The sequence below is a fragment of the Xyrauchen texanus genome, chromosome 44 (genome assembly GCF_025860055.1).
Source record: "Xyrauchen texanus isolate HMW12.3.18 chromosome 44, RBS_HiC_50CHRs, whole genome shotgun sequence".
Taxonomy (NCBI): Eukaryota; Metazoa; Chordata; class Actinopteri; order Cypriniformes; family Catostomidae; genus Xyrauchen; species Xyrauchen texanus.
In genome coordinates this window covers 18709321-18730494 of record NC_068319.1, presented here as the reverse complement: position 1 = coordinate 18730494, position 21174 = coordinate 18709321, and the positions used below count along the sequence as shown (strand labels likewise).

General features: G+C 40.1%; 1 protein-coding gene across 1 annotated transcript in view; it reads left to right on the top strand.

Moving 5' to 3' along the window:
- Positions 1-11133, top strand: part of LOC127636587 (ephrin-B3-like) — a 51817-nt gene extending 40684 nt beyond the window's left edge. Inside the window, exons 3-5 of the mRNA XM_052117209.1 lie at positions 8358-8450; positions 9263-9325; positions 9714-11133. Of these exons, the coding sequence (XP_051973169.1) occupies positions 8358-8450; positions 9263-9325; positions 9714-10126 (569 nt within the window). The 3' untranslated portion in view covers positions 10127-11133. The remainder of the gene's footprint in view (positions 1-8357; positions 8451-9262; positions 9326-9713) is intronic.
- Positions 11134-21174: the final 10041 nt, after the last annotated feature.

Genomic DNA, 21174 nt, shown 5'->3' with positions numbered 1-21174 from the left:
ATACCTGTCAATTGCTCACCAAAGATGACATTTAAGATTACAGCTGTAGGATTTTAGCCCAGTTACCATAGGGACTGGTCCTGTTGTCACTTACTGTGTGTGTCATGGAGTTACATGGGCAGCTGCCTTCATGCATGTTCACGGGCAGTGTTAGTCAGCTGCATTTAAGTCATGTCAGAATGATTGTATTTACGAGATGAATGCATAGCTTGTAAATACAATTTATGAGACTTACAGATTTTCTTTGAGACCAGACTTTCTGAGATGGGGCATCAATTAGGGAATCATAGCAGAAGCAAATTTGTTTTGGTCATAAAGCACTTTTAAAGTGGTCATATCATACATTATTAATAATATAATAATAAAAAGGGGCATCTTTTGAATCTTTTTAGTCTTCTGCTTAAATGTGTGCAGGATTGTTTTCCTTTCATGCACATTATTGATGAAAGATAATTACAAATAAAATGTCTTTTAAAGTCTTTTAAAAATTTTAAAAGTAAAACTTTACCTTTACCTAAGTTTTAAAGTGGTCATATCATTCATTATTATTATATTTTATTTATGAAAAAATTTGATTATTTAAATTTATTTTATTTATTTATTTTTGCTGCTGTGACTTTAGGAAACAACCCACTCGACTACAATGAGCGACAGCACTTGATCTGCAAAGATAAATGCTGTGTGTTTGCTGTTGGATCCATAGTTTTTACTGCCTCATCTGTCTGACATCAGAAAGTTGCGGAAGTTCAGAACAAATCACTTCAGTCATTGCACAGTTTATTTTTAATAAATGCTCTTTTTGCACCGGGAAGGATGTTTTGAGTTCTTGAAGTCACATTATGTTTTTATAGTACCTCATGCTCTTTTATCCCAAAAGGTCAATGGAAATTTGTGTTACGCTTTATTTTAGTGTCCTTGTTACAGTGTAATTACACAAGTTATTACTGATTATTACTAATTATCAACATGTAATTACTATAGGATTAGGGTAAGGGTTTGGTTTAGAGTTAGTTGCTTGTAATTATGCATAATTGACTTATTACTATAGTCAGTACATGTAATATGTGTAACAAGGACACTGTAAAATAAAGTGTTACCATAATTTGATTAATCATGATATGACCACTATAGTTTTTGAACGTTGACAGTCCAATTTGTATGAATTGTGCGTACTTTTAATAAAGAACAGCCATAAAGATTGCCAGAAAATACACATTTTTCCTACTCAGTACTTCAAGTACTTCTTAGTAATACTATTGTACATTTCATGTCATTCTTTTAGCAGCATGAGCATGATAAAATGTAAGATAAAAAATAATTGCATCTAATGCACATTCTACTGTATGTTCTTCGTTTTGTTTTATGAACAAAATGCTAAAAATCCTCCCGTCTTTGTCGAGAAGTGAAAAAGAGAAAAATTATATAAAATTGCCCAATATGTTCATGTTATTCCAACTAAAATCACTTGAACACTTGACATCATAATTTTGACTTCCAAACTCATAAATAGGAACTTCCCTGGAAGACTTCCCAGGCAGCAACAGCCATTCAGTGACATCATAACAGAAAGAGAGGCTGTTACCAGGTGAAGTGCTCACTTAAGCCATCCATCCAATATGTGCACAGCTCAGTGAAGCAGTGGAACACCTGCTACTCATAGAAATACATAAACACACTTAGTTGGTGTAACACATCTGTGTAGCGGCAGATGAAAGAGACTTGTTTAACCACAATACACTTGAGTCACACATGAAAGGACTTTATATGTTACAGATCACAGCATCAGAACAAATGCTTGAACACAATTGAACTCCAGCGCAAAGTGCATCCCATTCCCACAGTCAATGTTGTTTTATGTCCAATCATTTCTACCAGTGAATAAAATTATGTTAGCTACTAATAACTGAGGTTTCAGCATCAAGAAAAGTGTTTATATCCCTTCAGTCTTAGGATACTTACGCACTGGAAAAAGCTCTAATTTCAGTTTTGAGGGTGTGGAAAGACCTGGATCAGTATGAAATCTAGCAGGAATACAGCAAATTGGATATCCGAATGTAAAGCTGGATCCACCGAACTGAAATTCCAAATTATAAGTCATTACGGTTACATGCTCAGTTAGAATTAATTTACAACAGATTTTTATGTAGTTTAGCTACAGTCTTAATCTATCCGTCCTAGTATACATGACAAAATGCGTAATCGAAAATTTGAAGGCTGTCTAATATGCTGAGTTAAATATACATCTGCATCTCGGAGCATACGTGAGCACAATGCGGAGACCAACTGTGGTCCAGTTGACATGGATACTGTTGAAGTCAGAAGATTACATACATTTTGGTTGAAGTCATTTAAAACTAATTTTTTAACCAGTCCACAAATGTAATATTAGCAAACTATAGTTTGGTAAATCGTTTAGGACATTTATTTCGTGCATGACACAAGTAATTTTATCCAACAATTGTTTACAGACAGATTGTTTCAATTTTAATTGACTATATCACAATTCCAGTGGGTCAGAAATGTACATACACTATGTTAACTGTGCCTTTAAGCAGCTTGGAAAAGCCTTTAGCCAATTAGCTTCTGATAGGAGGTGTACTGAATTGGAGGTGTACATGTGGATGTTTAAGGCCTACCTTCAAACTCAGTGCCTCTTTGCTTGACATCATGGGAAAATCAAATGAAATCAGCCACGACCTTATAATGTGGACCTCCACATGTCTGGTTCATCCTTGGGAGCAATTTCTAAATGCCTGAAGGTACAACATTCATCTGTACAAACAATAGTATGCAAGTATAAACACCATGAGACCACTCAGCCATCATACCGCTCAGGAAGGAGATGCATTCTTTCTCCTAGAGATGAACATAGTTTGGAGCAAAAAGTACAAATCAATCCCAGAACAACAGCAAAAGAGCTTGTGAAGATGCTGAAGGAAACAGGTAGACAAGTATCTATATCTACAGTAAAATGAGTCCTATATCGACATAACCTGAAATTCTGCTCAGCAAGGAAGAAGCCACTGCACCAAAACAGCCATAAAAAAGCAAGACTACAGTTTGCAAGTGCACTTGGGGACAAAGATCATTTGAAGAAATGTCCTCTGGTCTAATGAAACAAAAATGTAACTGTTTGGCCATAATGACCATCGCTATGTTTGGAGGAAATAGGGTGAGGCTTGCAAGCCGAAGATCACCATCCCAACCGTGAAGCATGGAGGTGGCAACATCATGTTGTGGGGGTGCTTTGCTGCAGGAGGGACTGGTGCACTTCACAAAATAGATGGCATCATGAGGAAGGAAATGTATGTGGATATATTGGAGCAACATCTCAGACATAAGCCAGGAAGTTAAAGCTTGGTCACAAATGAGTCTTCCAACTGGACAATGACCGCAAACATACCTCCAAAGTTGTGGCAAAATGGGTTAAGGACAACAAAGTCAAGGTATTTGAGTGGCCGTCACAAAGCCCTGACCTAAATCCGATTTGTGGGGAAAACTGAAAAAGCGTGTGTGGGCAAGGAGGTCTACAAACCTGACTCAGTTACACCAGTTCAGGAAAAAGCTCTGAGTTCAGTTTTGAGGGTGTGGAAAGTCCTGGATCAGTATGAAATCTAGCAGGAATACAGCAAATTGGATATCCGAATGTAAAGCTGGATCCACCCAACTGAATAAGATTTGTGGGCAAAACTGAAAAAGCTTGTGTGGGCAAGGAGGCCTACAAACCTGACTCAGTTACACCAGTTCTGTCTGGAGGAATGGGCCAAAATTCCAGCAACTTATTGTGAGAAGCTTGTGAAAGGCTACCCAAACCGTTTGACCCAAGTTAAACAATTTAAAGGCAACACTACCAAATACTAACAAAGTGTATGTAAACTTCTGACCCACTGGGAATGTGATGAAAGATATAAAAGCTGAAATAAATCATTCTCTTTACTATTATTCTGACATTTCACAAATAAAATAAAATAAAAATGATCCTAACTGACCTAAGACAGGGAATGTTTCCTATGAATAAATGTCTGAAATTGTGAAAGACTGAGTTTAAATGTATTTGGCTAAGGTGTATGTGAATGTCTGACTTCAACTGTACATGCCTGACGAAGCCAAGCTACAATTACATTATATCTCTTAGTCCGACTTCGCAAAAAAACTTTCGATTTCAATTTGACTAAAGCATTTACATTACATTTTAAAATGACAAATTGTTTTAGTCTGACAGAAATCAAACTTTTGAATTGCATGTAAGATTGAAGCAAAATTTGGTCGCATGATACAGCATCACTTTTGTAAACCTGTGTGTGTGTGTGTCCTTGATTATGCTACACACAGATTCTCTGACGAATACAAATTTAACATTATTTACTTCTATAAAGACATGAAATATAATCCTCATATTCAAGGTGCAGTGAGCTTTCCTGAGCTGTCCTTGGAAAATTCTACCCTGGCATTGTATTATTAGAGATAACTTTCTAGTGAAAGGCTTCTTCTGTATGTAGGAATGTATTCCCAGATAATCTCATACACACACACACACACAAGTGTATGTGGATGTCTCATATTGCGTGGTGCCTCCTTTAGGTCTGCCCTGGCACAGCTGCAGGGTAATGAGGTCATGAAGGCCTTCTTGCCAGCAGGAACTTGAGCTTACTCAAGAAAATTACTCTGGGTTTGTGAAGCCCAAACAGATTGTGCTAATTCCTAGTGGGCTGAAAAGGTTGACTTGGCTGCTGGCCTTATTTGTTGGGGGTTAAAACTATCTTTTCGAGCTGTTGTTGCTCCCTACAATGGTCATCATGGGTCAATCCCCTTTCCTCAGACTGGGCTCTCCTTGGGGGGGGAGCAGTTCGTCTCTTCGGACAATTTTTCCATTTTTGGTCGTTCCTCCATCACCGCAGATCATCTCAATTACTGCGCTCATCCATTGGTCTCCCTTGCCGTCTCTCTCCAGCTTTGTCTGTGATTTTAGACTGCTCGGGAGTACATGTAGACAGTAAAGTCTGAATTCCTATGTGTGTCATATCAGTTTTTCATCTTCTTTTTAAGCTCAAGGCCTCTTGTCTTCCACAACCATCATCAAGATGTTAAAAACTTCATTTTTTCTCCACCCACTCGCCCTCTAAACACATTTTAACCTTCCTCTCACCCTGTTCCCCCTCCTTTCTCATAAGTTCTTCATTTTCTCTTTTTTCTTTCTCCTTCTCCTGATTAAGTTTAGCTTTAACACCTTTCTCTCTGAATATCCCTGCACCCCTACAGGGAGAAAAGAGAGAGAGAGAGGTGGTGAGGGAGGTGAGGAACACAATGAAAGCCATTAGGTGATGAATAATTTTTTTCTACACCTCCAGTGTGTTGACTAATGACTGCCGTGAGCTGTAAAAAAGGTCGTGTTTTTTTATTCAGTCCTTGAATGTGTGATTTCGTGTATTTGTGTGTGAGTTTAACAGGTGATGCTGTTATAGGCAGCATATTCTCTAAAGATTATTCCATATATAAGTCAGTTTTGTGTGGATAATATTTGGCAATATGGGTAGGAAGCTCTTTGGATGAAATTCAAGTTTATTTTGGTAGTTGTGTATTTGAAGATTAAGAATTCATCTGTATTTTAATGTTTTTGACCCTTATGAGAGGTGTATTTTGAAGTTTTGAAAATCATGAATTTATATAGAGTGTTCTGGGTTTAATACAAGTTCAGATCTTTTCACATTTTCTGTGGCATGCTGTCGATTACCGACTCAATTTCTCAATTCGTAAAAGAAAGTAAATCGTGTTTACAGTAATGTACTAACAATGGAAGTCTAATGTCTCTCCAAACTCATAGGACATTTTTTTCTTCCACATAAGGTGAATTTAGTCTTCACAGGGCTTATTTGTCATATAATGACAGAAAATAGTGGCTCCTGTGGTTTATTCTAAGTCTTCTGAAGTGATATGATTACTTTTTGTGATTAACAGAACAACATTTTTGTCGTTCACTTTTAAATCAAATCATTAATAAAGTTCTAAAATCAAATGTGGTTGTCGATAACATAAAACCTCATTGGTTCTCAAAACCTCATTATGTCATGACGTTTGGTTACTAGATGCAATGAGAACCAATGAGGTTTGACGTTACCCATGTAGTGGTCATATTTTATTTGTGCTTAATATTTGAGACAGAATAATTACTTTAATTCCATCCTGTTAATCACTAGAAGTGATTGTATCATTTCAGAAGACTTGGAATATAGTGCATGAGTCGTATCGACTACACTGTTTCAATGGTACAGCCACTTAAATAATTTACCAAACTTGTCGGTGCAAAGTTGTATCAATTTTTTCAACTCCTGTCATGCATGTAAAGCCAGTACACCAGGTAAGTTTACATGATATGTGCAAGGATACCAGAAAGGTGCTGGTAAAAATTAAGTTTTACAAACTGAGGGATGAAAGAAAATATTTTCTTTGTTGATCGTGTAACATGTCCTGATAGAATTTGACTTGCAATAAACACAAAACATTCCATAAAATTTTGTTTAACAAAAAGTAAGCACTAGAGGGTCTTCACAAATGATAAATCTGAGAACAAACATCACACTATGCTTTGAACCAGAACTTTTCATTAGCTAAAAGGCAAATTTGAGGCTCACCTCAGACTTTATTCTCTGGGTCCTACCCTGAGATCAAGCTGCATGTAAAAGAAAACTGTTACCCTCTGGCAGAATAGCTGTTGAATGTTTACTGGCACCCCTAGTCGACAAAACTTGGCATGAGCCCCTCAGCCGTCTGTGATAATGTTTTCCTAAGAACATATTAATCATGAGATGCTTTGAATGGGAAAAGACTTTGTGTTCGAGCACCGCAGTTTCCGAGCACTGCAGATTAGCTACGCCATGTAATTCTGAGGTTCAATAAAATATTGAATGGATCGAATACAGAGTATTTCTGCAATGTAGAATTCAATATCAGCATTATGAGTGTGTTTTATTTTTGGAAAGGGAAATAAGTTTGAAGAAGAAGCTCTTTGTACCACAGGGAGGGAACTTAAACAGTGTTTGAATGCAGTATTCAGGAGAGGGGTGGTGAGTTATTCAGAGTTACATGGGTAAAGTACATAGAGGCGCCTCAGCTATGAAATATTTAGTAATGCGAAGGCTGGAGGATGCGTTGACTGTGTGATTCAGAGACTTTGTGTGTGTGGGCGGGTTTGGGTGGTTTATGAGGACATTTTTTAGGTTACAAACTGGTAATTACAATGGTATTATGCTATAAATGTGGTTTATGTGGATATTCCTAGTGTCCCCATAATTCAAATAGCTTAAAAAACATACTAAACTATGTTTTTTTGAAAATATTAAAATGCAGAAAGTTTTTTGTGAGGGTTAGGTTTAGGGGATAGAATCTGAAGTTCGTACAGTATAAAAATCATTATGTCTATGGAGCTTCCTCATAATGATAGCCGTGTGTGTGTGTGTGTGTGTGTGTGTGTGTGTTGAGGGATGATTGTATATATTGTTACAAGGCATCGCAGTTGTGGTCGAGTCTCTGTTGACAATTTCTTATATACAAAGCAGCACAAAGACAACTAAGTACTGAATAGGCAAGAAACAATGCTGTACAACCCCACCAAGCATGTTTTGAATGTCTTTAACTGTTATGTGTTTTTGTGTTATGTGTATCTTATTTTATTACATTTTAACAAGCATGGAATAAAATAAAAAATAAATAAATGAACAAATATAATAAATAGGGCCTATATAATTATGGTCAGTTCAGACAAATAAAATAGGCCTGTATATCTAATTGCCTAAAAAAATAAGAGCCAGTAAAACCATAAAAAATATTGTGACCACCTTAGCTTGTCAAGAAGCTTTTATAAATCGCTTTTCGATTTCAACACTTTTGAGGTGTGAAACTACCACTTTTGTTAGAATGGTCTTCTGCCATTCTAAAATTTCATCATTGATTCTAGACTTTGATTTTTGTCTCTTTTTGTAAATCTTTATAAGCACCATTGCAGTTTGACCATAAATGTATAAACAGTAGCTGTGATCTAAATGAAATGCAGCTGATGCAAACATTAAGATCAAAACAATATTCTATGATGATTTATTGGTTGTAACACACTTAATGATTTTAATATAAGAACATTTCGGAAATTATTACATGTTGGCTAGTCCCTTAAATTATTCAAGTGGCCACACAATGAGTGCTCTTATGTGATGGAGCATCAGTATATTTTATTACTTAAAGTCACAGGGTACCAGTCAAGAGCCTCTACATCATTACAAACCCTCTGAAATAAAATGTAATTTGTCTCTACTAACAGGAAATCGTCATATTAAATTGTTTCTGGTATTTTTCCCTTTTCCTTAAAGCAACCTCTGATGGTACAAAAGAGGGGATTGACAGCATGAGAGGAGGTGTCTGTGTGACACGAGGGATGAAGCTGGTCCTCAAAGTGGGACGGAGTAAGTACCATCTTCATCATCATCACCATGTGCATATTTATGAATCAACCTATCCACTGAGGGAGACTTCCAAAAAAATCAGTGGATAAATTTCATGAAGAAATGTCTGGGTCATATTTCACCCCAAAATAATAAATAAATAAATAAAATAATAATAAAATAAAATAAAAAAATAATAATAATAATTAAAAAATATATATATATATATATATATATATATATATATATATATATATATATATATATATATAAGAGAATCAAATAAATATTTTTCATAATATTAATTCTATATTTGACCCTTAAGATTTTTTGCCTTGTTGTGACTTTATTGTCATGACAATGAAATTGCAATACTCTAATAAAAATCATCACAATTACTTTTTTTAATTAGTATCGGAATAAATTAAATTCAGTACAATAAATAGCTCTTAGATATATGCCTACTCTTGTACTTCACAAATGCACTTTATCATTTAAATAATATATCATTATTTTTTGAATGAGGTTTTTCACATTACAGTAAGACATTGAGAGGTAGGGGTTTAAATGTTCTTAATTTTCATGAAATTAATGTTTAAAAAAAAAGTGAAAATGATGTCAATGCAACAAATATCGATGGTCCTTTATTTTTTTGATGTAAAACATAATTTCACATAATTTTCTTTTTTCTTTCTTTTGATTTTGAGGTGAAAGATGACTTGGACATTCCTTAACACTTTTTGTGAGATTCACTTTTATACATTATTCTGTCTCGTGTTTATTATAGAGGTGATTTAATTTCATGTGTTGAATCCCTTTCTTTGCTCCCATAGCTGCATATGGCCTTCCCCCTAAGCCCAAACCTGATTCTGGCCAGCCTAACACCAGAACCCCAGGTAACAACCACAAATAATGCAGGACATTTAATCAATCATATACCTACATTTCCTTTTAGGAATATGAATTTTTCACAATCTAGTGAATACAATTGCAGAGACATATCTAAACAAGTTCTTTGAAATTCATTCTTCTAATTTCTTCGAGGCTTAGACTGTACTGACTTTGTTGATCTCCAAAAGATAAACATTTAGTGAACCAACAGTGTTGAAGCCATACATGAGGCATTTTTGTAGTCTGCTGGCTGAAATCAAAGCTGGTTGTGCATTAAAACTCTCTGCATACTGTCAGGATGTTTGCAGTAGGTTTGGTGATGATAAAGCTCATAAGGAAGTCCTGCAGATGGGTGGTCCATCCAAGAAATCAGTATTCTCTCTTCTCTCCCAGATCTGGACAAAGATGACGGCTCTAAAGGGGGTGACAGTGGGGCCGTGTCCATCTCAAACATCGCCCTTATCGCCAGCGGGGCTGGTGGAGCCGCCTTCCTTCTCCTGATCGCGGTAGTGATCGGCGTGGTGTGTTACCGCAGACGGAAATCCAAGCACTCTGAGACCCATCATCCTGCCCTTTCCCTCTCTTCTCTTACCCCAAAGAGAGGCAGCTCTTGTGGTGCAGGGACTGGGTCTGGCAGAGGCAACAATAATGGCTCAGAGCCCAGTGACATCATCATCCCCCTGCGGTCCTCGGATACAGCATACTGCCCACACTATGAGAAAGTTAGTGGCGATTACGGACACCAAGTCTATATTGTGCAGGAAATGCCTCCCCAGAGCCCTGCCAATATTTATTATAAAGTATGAGACATCAAATCTTCCGAACGCACACAGATAATCCGTTCTGACTTTACTTTCAAGTCCCTCACACACATTTGCTGTGTGATAGTGTGTGTCCAAGTGACTCTATATTTCGAGCTTTGATCTTATAACACACGCTGTTAATAGAAACTGGACTTGAAGTTAAGCTTGTCGACTGTTTCACTATCTTACCGGCTGGAAGCGGGAGAAATCTAGGGTTTATATTATTGCAATGTATTTGCGTTTGTTTACACGTGTGTATTTGTGGGTGTGCAAAGGTTACACATACATGCTCAGGTGCAAGCAGGGTCCAAAATTAACACTCGCCAAGCACCAAATGAGTAAAAAAAAAGTTTCTCTCCAGTGGCCGCCAAATAACTTAACTTTATAAGGAGCTGCTATAAAACATAGTTTAATTCGAATTTTAAGAATGATGGTCTGACCTTTACAGATGAGAGCAATGTGAGCAATTGACAGTAAACATCTGTCTCAACTATCCAATCTTCTAACAACTTTTACCTCAGGGGAAGTTTAAGGAAGTCTATTCAATTAGTTTAGTCTATTAGTTTCTCTGAGAAATGGAGACTAGCTCGATTATGTCACTAGGACACAACGATGTGCGCATTTGTCATTAATGTTAGATATAAACTGCTAAATAATCCCATTTTCACTTTTCGTTTTCAACATTAAGATAAAATAAGGTTTAATGGCATATAAGAAGCATTTGTGGCTGGGAAGCTTTCTCAAGTCACCATTGGCAGGTGTTGCCAAAAATTAATTTCGGACCCTGGGTGCAAGTGAATGTATGTACTAATGAGTTGATATGACTGTGCTAATGTATGAAATCAGGTAGGTAATGTGCTTTTCCTCAAAATCCAAACACTAGAAAGCAAGACGATTCATACCTTTAGAAAATATGCTGTATAAATAATATAAATGCTTCATACACTTTCTGTAATTTGTTTTCTGATTTCTTCTGAATGTGAATGTTTGTCTTTTTTGAGAGTTTCTGAACCCAGACCTCAGCCTGATTTGATGCACAATATCACTTATCATCCCCTACACTCCATTGGCATTCCATCATGGCTCCTCGGCTCCCAGTTTTTGGTTTCTGAGGTTTTTTTAAGCATCTTTATGTGAGGAGAAGGAAGTGCTTGTGGAGGAGGTGAAGACTGATACTGGACTGTTTCAAATGTGGGGACTTGTGAGATTTCCAATAGGTTGGAGGTGAAGAAAAAAGGTCATGGCAAACCCATCAAAACTGCATAGGAGTTGTCCACTCAAGATGATTTGAAGGGTTCTCTCTTTTCCTGAGCTTTTGAAGTTCTATGTATGCCATGACGAACTGCTTACTATAGATGCGCATTCCCAGACTTTTACACTTAACACACATAAACATTACAGCAGTTTGTGTTTTCATGTGTTAACCCCAACAGATGGACACCAGCTGTGTGTTTGAATGGATTTCAAAGCATTGTGATTGTTGTTAATCAGAAGGTCAAAGAAAGCAAGATTAAGACAGACTACACCACTGTGTGTCTAAATTAACTTAATCATGTCCATGTCCTCTTATCAGTTGCTATGTTACAATCTAGTCTTGTCGCCCATTATCACCATCGGGCTAATGTATCCAGACCATTTCTGATATTATCTCCCCATGCTATCCAGAGGCTTCTGGTCCACAGTTCACCTGAGTTATTTCACTTGACGAGACATGACATCATCACCAAGACATGACAAGAAACCGTGTCCTGCTGGCTGGAGTGATCTGAGCTTCTTGTTTCAAATAGAACAGTTTTCGATGTCCATGCTGATTTAAGGATGTAATCTTGCTGTCATTACCACAAACACAGGACATGGCAGAAATGGTGCTTTATCTTTCTGTTATATGAACTGTTTTTAAGATTTTTTTTTTCTCCTCTTCCTCTTCACAGTTTGCTAATTTCAGCAGTGTTGATTTATTAATACAGTTTGGTCCAAAAGTCTGAGACTACTAGTGAAAGTCTTTTTTTTTTTTTTTTTGCATTATTTTTTATGTAATACAAATATTTAATTTAAAATCACATTGTTAGCATAATTTGAGGAAAGTGTCATTTAAAATTGTACATACATTTTTGTACAGGCGTTTGAGCTGGCATGGACTCCATAAGTCAAAATTATTTAAATATGCTTTACTTTGCCAAATTTAAATTTAGTCAATTAAAATTTTTGTTTACTAATTTTTAAATGTTCATCCACATTAAGTTTAATTAAATACACAATATGCACATTATTTAAACATTACTCGGTTCAGTTTGATGGCAATTTATCATAGATTTAGAATGCGTAAAAATATTTTTGAGTTAAATCTTTTGCACAGAGCATTTATCATGGTGAATGTCACAAGTTTCTTACATTTGATTAGTGACCTAGAAATCATTTCTAAATTATAAAACATTCTTATTATTTCCAGGTTAAAATAAAATATATATATATATGTTGTGTTTGTGTAAGACTCAATAACCACACCGTGTAGCTCTGTTCGTGTTGCGTTTACTGAACTGTCGCAAAAACATTACATTTGTTGACCCTTGTCTTAAATCACTGCCGTAAGCCTTAAAGGCACCGTAACCTGTCACTCGCAGTGCATAACATAACTGAGTCCAACAGGAAACAATACTGAACGTTTTCAGACATAACATTCCCCGGAAACTGAAACATAACATTCAGCCCCCATTCCCCAGTGTCACAATCACCCTGTCACATAGTCCCCATGCCAGACGGGCGGGACCTAGAGCCACTGCTGGGGACGGAGGTGATATCGGTGCTGTGGGGGCTGCGACTCTGTGCAGGCGGTTTGAGTGCCAACGAGTCCCAGTCTCCAGTCTGTAAGTGGCAGGACCCAACTGCTTAGTCAGCCGCAGGGGCTCTGACCAGTACGACTGCAGCTTATTTTGGCGGTGGAGGTGTTTGATCCTGACCCAAACCCCTGCAGAAAGTGAGGGGTTTTGCACTCTGTGCGTGACATCAAATCTCGCTTTCATCCGAGCCTGCGAACGTTTCACCTGAGCCCTGAGCTCTAGCTTTCTGGAGCACTGGGCTTCCACGTGTAGGAGCTGGCTCAGCTCTCAAACAGTCCAGTGGTTGCTTTAGTTCGCGCCCAATCATGAGCAATGCAGGTGACACTCCAGTGGTGGAATGTTTGGATGCCCGGATGGTCAGGAGAGTTTGGTCGAGTGCGTTGCTGAAGGTTTTCCCTTCCTCCAGACAAGCTCGGATTCCATTTTTAAGAGTTTTATTCAGTCTTTCCACCCCCATTACTCTCTGGGTGATACACTGCCGTCCTGATGTGCTTGATGGACCGTATAGTTAGAAACTCAGTGAACTCTGCCGAAGCAAATTGGGGCCCGTTATCCGTTGTGACAACACTGGGGAGGCCCCAGCGCCCAAATAGGTTGTCCAGGCGGTCGATGATGGAGTGTGCAGTGATGGAGCTCAGCTGGAAAACCTCTGGCCATTTCGAATGAAGATCGTGCACAACCAGCAGGTAGCGAGCGTGAGCAGGTGCCCCGTGAAGTTCTCCACAGAGGTCGACCTGAATATGTTCCCAGGGTGAAGATGGCCAAGGGGTCGGGGTGAGAGGGGCTGTGGCAGGCTGACCAGTTTTCCCACTCAGGAGGCAGCAGGCGCAGTTACGCACCAGATCCTCAACATCAGAGTCTATGTGGGGCCACCACACTGTGTCACGGCAGCGCTGCTTCACCTTGACCACCCCCAGGTGCCCCTCATTCACCATGTTTAGTACTCTGGACCTGAGAATCTCCGGAACGACCGCACGGTGGCCACGGGCCAGACACACTGCCCCCCAGCAGGAGAGCTCGTTGCGGAAGCGGTAATATGGAAGCAACCTGTCATCCACTTTGGCCGGCCAGCCGTCCTGGACGTAGTTACGAAGAGTTGTGAGGGCCTCGTCTGTAGCTGAGGCCTGCTGCAGCTCCGCCAGAGTGACTACTGAACTGAGGGGGCCGTGCAGGATGTGGACCCAGTCTTCGTCACTCTCTGTGTCTGGTGTCACCTCGGCCGTCTCCTTCGTCACAGACACAGCTCTAGACAGGAGGTCGGCCACCGTGTTGGCCCACCCAGGCATAAACTTCAGACTGAAGTTATACTGGTTCAGCCTGTCAGCCCACCGCAGCAGTCTCATGGGCCTGTGCCCTGAGCCTTTAGTTGCCAGCAGTGCCGTCAGCGCTTGGTGGTCCGTGCGGATGGTGAAAGGCCTCCCGTATAGGTAAACATGCCAGCGTTCGCACGCCCACAGGCAGGCCAGGGCTTCCCTCTCCCCCACCGAATACTTCTGTTCTGCTGGAGTAAGTGCCTGTGAGGCGAAAGCCACCGGGCGTTCCACCCCCTCTTGAATCTGTGAGAGCACAGCGCCTAGCGCCACCCCGGAAGCGTTGCAGGTGACCATAGTGGGCGCGGTCAGGCTAAAATGGGACAGTGTGGGTGGGGACATGAGCTGCCGTTTGAGGATGCACACGGCTTCGTGGCAGGCCGGGGTCCAGTCCCACGGAACATCCTTCCTGAGAAACTGGTGGAGGGGGCCGTTGAGTCAGAGTAGTGTGGCATGAATCTGAGGTAGTAAGCGGCCATCCCCAGGAAGGAAGACAGCTGGGATGGTGAATGCGGGTCTGGCAGGGACAGAATGGCCTCAGTGTGGGACATTATTGGGGCGATGCCCTCCTTCGAGAGCCTGAAGCCCAGGAACTCGAACTCCTCAACCCCGAACATGCATTTCTCAGAGTTCAGTGTGACCCCATGCTGTTCGAAACGCTGAAAAACCTGCTCCAGGCGATCGTCATGCAGTGCGGTGGAGGGCACATGCACCACCACGTCATCCAGGTAGATGGAGACACCCTGGATACCAGCATAATGAGTGACATTATCTTCTGAAAACAGCTCGGGGCTGATGAAAGTCCAAATGCCATACGTTTAAACCTGAAAGTCCCCACGTGCGTGACAAACGCGTAAGATCCATGCTGGCCGGTGCCAGAGGGACCTGGAGGTAGCCGTTTCGTAAGTCCATCTTACTGAAAACAATGGAGCCGTGGAAATGGCTAGTGAGCTCCTCAGCCGTAGGTAGGGGATACTTATCAGGGATGATGGCTTTGTTGACATCTGTGAGGTCGACACAGAGCCGCAGTCCGCCCCCCCTTTTCTTGGCTATCACCAGGTTAGACACCCACGGCGAGGCGTCAACAGGCTCTATGACGTCCGCCTCCACAAGGCGATGCAGTTCGGCCTCCACCGCGTCACGGAGGGCCAGGGGAATGCGCCGTAGGGGCTGGATAACAGGGCGGACTGATGGTTTTACAGTGGGCTGGTGTACAAAACCAGTTATGTGGCCCAGCCCGTTGAACAGTTGTGGGTAGCGGTCAGGCCAGGAGGTGGCAACTTGCAGGACATGCAGGCCCCTAGCATCACTCACACTAAAACCCAGGGCAAGGAACAAGTCTAGGCCCATAATGTTAGCTCCCTTCCGGGTGATGCAGAACTTGGTGGCAGGCGCACATTGTTGATCATACCTGACAGGCAGGCGGGCCACACCCAGAGTGGAGATGGGAGAATGGCCGTAGCCTAACAGGGGTTTAGCCACTGCTTCCAGAGGCACGCGACTGAAAAAGCGATCATATGTGCATTTGTTTAGAATTGACACTTTCGCCCCTGTGTCCACGAGGAGTGGAATGAGAGCTGTGCCCACACGGCATGTGCAGAGCTTGAACGAAGGCTGTGAGGTCTGTACAGTGTTTATGGGGACAGCTGCAGTATCATGGCAAGCAGGGGAAGAGCGACAGCAGCGTGCAAAATGGTTCAACTTGTTGCAGTTACGACAACATTTCCCTTGGGCAGGGCATGACTGATCTCTGGTCGCATGTTTAGGGGAGCCACAGTTACTACAGCTCTTGTGCCCACTCTCCCTAGGCCCCCTGTCCACTCTCTGTACATCCAAACGGTCACTCACCCAGTCAGCCGCCTCTGCAGTCTCTGTGTGCTGAACTGACGGTGGTGATGATGTCACAGGCTCGTGCGCAGCGTGGCCGAATTTGCGCGCCTCCATTAGGGCCGTTTCCAACTGCTTTCCAATTACTAAAGCATCCGCTAGTGTCGTGGAGTCTGGCTCTAGTAAAAGTCTCTCCCTCAGTTGGTTACATGATGTTTTCTCTATTAACTGTTCAACTATAAGTCCATCCTCCAAAGCCCCAAAATCACAAAGTCTAGCCAGCTCACGTAATGCTGATACATAGTGGACAACGGTCTCACCCGGCTTTTGCGTTCTCTGACGGAACTCAAAACGGTGCATCCGCCGGCTTCTTCTGGAGCTGAAGTGGGCCTTCAAGGCGGTCATGGCTGTGATGTACTTATCATCCGATAAGGTGAGCGTAGCGAAGATTCGCTGTCCCTCCTGCCCGAGACAATGGCGCAGGAGCGCACACTTCCTCGCCTCCGCTAGGTCCGAGTGTCCCAAAGCTGGCAGATAATCCTCAAACGACGTCAGCCAGCGATCCCAAGGAACAGCTGGATCACCGGGAACAGGTAGGAAAGGTGGCGGTGGTGGTAAGAAGAATTCAGACATCCTCGTTCGCCAAATGTTGTGTTTGTGTAAGACTCAATAACCACACCGTGTAGCTCTGTTCGTGTTGTGTTTACTGAACTGTCGCAAAAACATTACATTTGTTGACCCTTGTCGTAAATCACTGCCGTAAGCCTTAAAGGCACCGTAACCTGTCACTCGCAGTGCATAACATAACTGAGTCCAACAGGAAACAATACTGAACGTTTTCAGACATAACAATATATATTTTCATAATCATATGATTAAAAAAAAAAAAATCCCATATTTTCAGTTTGGTCTCAGGCTTTTGGACCCGACTTTACATTGAGCAAATGAGAGTTGTCTGAATGAAAGAAAACACTTGGATTTAACCTGCCCTGGTCGTGGCTAGATGACAACCCTCATTTTGCTAAGATTTACATTCGATATTCATACACTTGCCATTTGGAGTCCAAAAGAAATGAGAAGAAGCATTTGTTGCTCATTACCAACCCTACCCTAAACCTGCACGTATGAAAATTGTCACAAAACGAGAGTTACCATCTAACCATAACCACCTATCCATGTGGAGACCAAAGCAGAAGTGATGTTTTGCAATGCAAAAGGGATTTAGTGATTGCAAACTTCCTTTCCATGTCTTGCCATCAACCTCAGTAACATGGTGACCACAGTATTCCCGAACTGTTGCCCTCTGCTGGCCTGGAGACACCTTCTATGAAGTCAAGAAGGGCAAAGATCAGGACTATTTATGATTTTAGTTGTTTTAGCTTCTCTCTATCAAGGGATAATTTCTCGCTCACACCAGCATTATGTGGGAGACTACTGCCTAAATCCTAAAGATGTAAAGCACTTCCTCGGCTAGGAATTTTTTTCTTTGTCATGATCAGCATCTCTGTTGAGCAAAGAAGAGCCTTTTGACCTGATTAGATTTGACCTAAGCCACCAAAAGCATTTCAATACCTATGGCTAAAAATTCCAATACCAACCACACAAGGACACCAAACCCTGTTTCTGCATTTTTCATCAGCTGGGGTGTTTTTTGGTTTAATCATTTTAAAACTGTGTTTTAGATTTATTTGGTTATGTAAAAAAAAAAATCAACAAACAATCATAATTTGAGATGCCTTGAAACTGAAGTGTGATTAAGACTGTTGCGTTTCTAACTAACCTTCAACAGTATTTTTTTACAACCAGTGCTGATTTCATGGGGCAAGAGGAGCACTGCTAAATCAGTGTTTTAAATGTTCAGATGGACTGGACGGGACTTGAAACGAATACTGATGAAATGTTCAAATAATGCTGAGATGTTAAAAACACTGAGGCAATGTTAAATAAATGTTAATATGTTAAAGATGTTGAGACAATGCATTAGGATAATGTTTTGGTGCACCTGTTCTTTTACTGGCCCTCTCTCTCTCTCTTCTCTCTTTCCAGTCCTGACACTATCTCTTTATTTCTCTCTTTCCAGTCCTGACACTCAATCAAATAAAGATTACATTCCATGCAGTAAAACGCACTGATAAAATTTTAGAATTTGTTGCCAATAATTCTACCTGTGGTTTATCACATTTATCATTCTCCTCTAGTGTGTTTATGTCCATTTCTCTGTCTTCCCCATCCTAGTTCATTTACAAATAGTGAATCGTATCAATATCCTAATTGGTCAAAACTTTTTTTTACCAGTCTCAATTACCTATATATATATATATATGTGTGTGTGTGTATATATGTATGTATATTTTGTAACACTTTACAATAAGGTTCCATTAATTCATGCATTAGGTATCATGAACTAACAATTTACAATATATTTGTTACACATTTTATTAATCTTTGTTAATGTTAGTTAATAAAAATGCAATTGTTCATTGTTATTTCATAGTGCATTAACTAATGTTAACAAATACAACTTTTGATTTTTAAACATTTATTAGTAAATGTTGATATTGACATTAACTAAGGTTAATAAATGCTTAATAAGTATTATTTATTGTTAGTTTATGTTAACTAATGTAACAAATGGAACGTTATTGTAAAGTGTTACCCTTTTTTATTATTATTTGGGGTGAAATGACCTGGTAAAGTTTTAATGAGATCTATCCATCCATGGTTTTGTTTTCCTCATTCTTTCTTGTTTTTCCTAATTCCCTCTCACCCGCTCGCTCTCCATCTTCCCACATTCCATCTCTGTTGTTGCTCAGTTTTTCGTAGACGGTCTCGATATGGTTCGCTGCTGGTTCGCAATAAGTGCTGGATGACATCACTGGCATTGTAATGGCACAATCACTCCCTTCCTCCCTATTTCATTCTTTCCATCTTCCCTCTTGGTTCATCTCTATATCAGTGTTTGATGTGTTGCCGCAGTCAAGTCCAAACAGTAAATCAAATGGGCATTTTGACAGACACTGAAAAGCCCCTTAATGCTAAAACCCCACATGACCCTTCACAGTACATTTGTAAGAACCCACGGCTGCTGTGTTTGAGTGAGTGTGTTTGTTCTTCCAGCCGAGCACAGACTTTGCGAGGGACGCATCCTCTGGCAATGTGTGATTGAGTTGTTTTTTAGTCCAATAATATCTACCCCAGCAGCGCATTGACAAGCTGCCAGAGACAAGACTGTTAAGACAGGCGCAAGAGCACGCGGACAAGCGCATTTCACACAGCAACAATTTGGCCGTTAGATATATATTTTTATATAATTAATAATATATATATATATATATATATATATATATATATATATATATATATATATATATATATATATATATATATATATTTTATAAGTTATATTATAGGTTTCATAAGCATTCTTTTTTTTTTCAGTTAATTTGTGCCATGGTTAATGCAGTTTTTGATTTTTAATGTAATTTTTATTCTGATTGTGTTAAATTTGAATTGTCCTTTCAATTTATTTGAATATTTGTTGTGATTTAATTTAGATATGTTTTACGCTGTTAAATGTCTCAGGACTGTCATGTTAATGCTATCTAGTGATAATTTTAGGGTTTAGGGGCATTCACGCCGAACATGCTTTTGCATCCATCTGCACTGTTTTTCCCAAACGTTTTTTTAGATGCTGTTTCAAGTACAGTGTTGGGTAAGTAACTTTAAAATAGTAGTCTACTGCAAATGGCTAATTATTTATCTACAATTGTAATTAGATTACTTTATTGAAAAGTAATCACAGTACTAATTACTTTTAAGTTGCTAAAAACTGCTAAAAGTTTCTAAAACACTTTGCTCAGCAAATGCAATGCAATAATGTCTATATTTCTTTCTTGTTCATTGTTACACACAAGTCATACACTCCATCCATCCATCCATCGTCAACCGCTTATCCTGTGTACAGGGTCGCGCTGGAGCCTATCCCAGCTAACATTGGGCGAAAGGCGGGGGACACCCTGGACAGGTCGCCAGTCCATCGCAGGGCCACACATAGACAGACATACACTCACACTCACCTCCACCTCCACACCCACACCCACACCTAGGGCAATTTTTTTTGGAGACACCAATTAACCTAGCCTGCATGTCTTTTGGATGGTGGGAGGAAGCCGGAGTACCCGGAGAGAACCCACGCAGACACGGGGAGAACATGCAAACTCCACACAGAAAGGCCGGGGCAACCCATGACCTTCTTGCTGTGAGGCGACAGTGCTAACCGCTGCACCACCGTGCCGCCCAGTCATACACTCAGTACCTCAAATTTCTCCTTCACAATCACTCTTTACCGGCCCATAATTAATGTATTCTACATGAATAAGATAATAGACATAAGCATAACCCTGTAATGCAATTAAAGTAATGTATCTGTAATCTGATAACAACAAATTTAAATGTTATGAATGACACTACTTTTGTTTTTTACTAAAAAAGTTATTTGATTACAGTAACTAATTGTCAGGATTGTATGTGTTTTTGTTCATGTCTTTTATTTTGGTAAATAGTTCAATGCCATGTTTGTTCCTGGTTCCTTGTCATGTGACCTTGTCATGTATTTCCCATGTTCTTGTCTCTTGTCTGCATTGGTTCATTGTTTCATTGGGTTGTTAACAGTTTTGTTACCTTGTTTAAGTGTTCATTTTCATGTATTTTCCCTAGTCCAAGTATTTAACCCTCCTGTTTGCCATTGTCGAGTATTGTTTGCACAATGGTTGTTTCCATGGTCAAGTCAAGTCATGTTTATGTTGAGTCTATAGTCATGTCAAGTCAAGTTTAGGTATGTTGTTTATGTTTTGTAGTCATGTTTGGAGTTAGGGTTTATTGGATATCAATTTTGTTAATAAACTGCACTTGGGAACATCGCACTTCGTGATCATCTCTGGGTCTACCTGTTGCCAGCCAACATTACAGAATACTCGACCAACCAAGACGAACCCAGCAGTTCAACTTCTTCGCCTATGCCAAGACAACTTTTCCATTGAGGAATATGTGGAGAACCTTTGTGCTTTGGCCAGCAGGG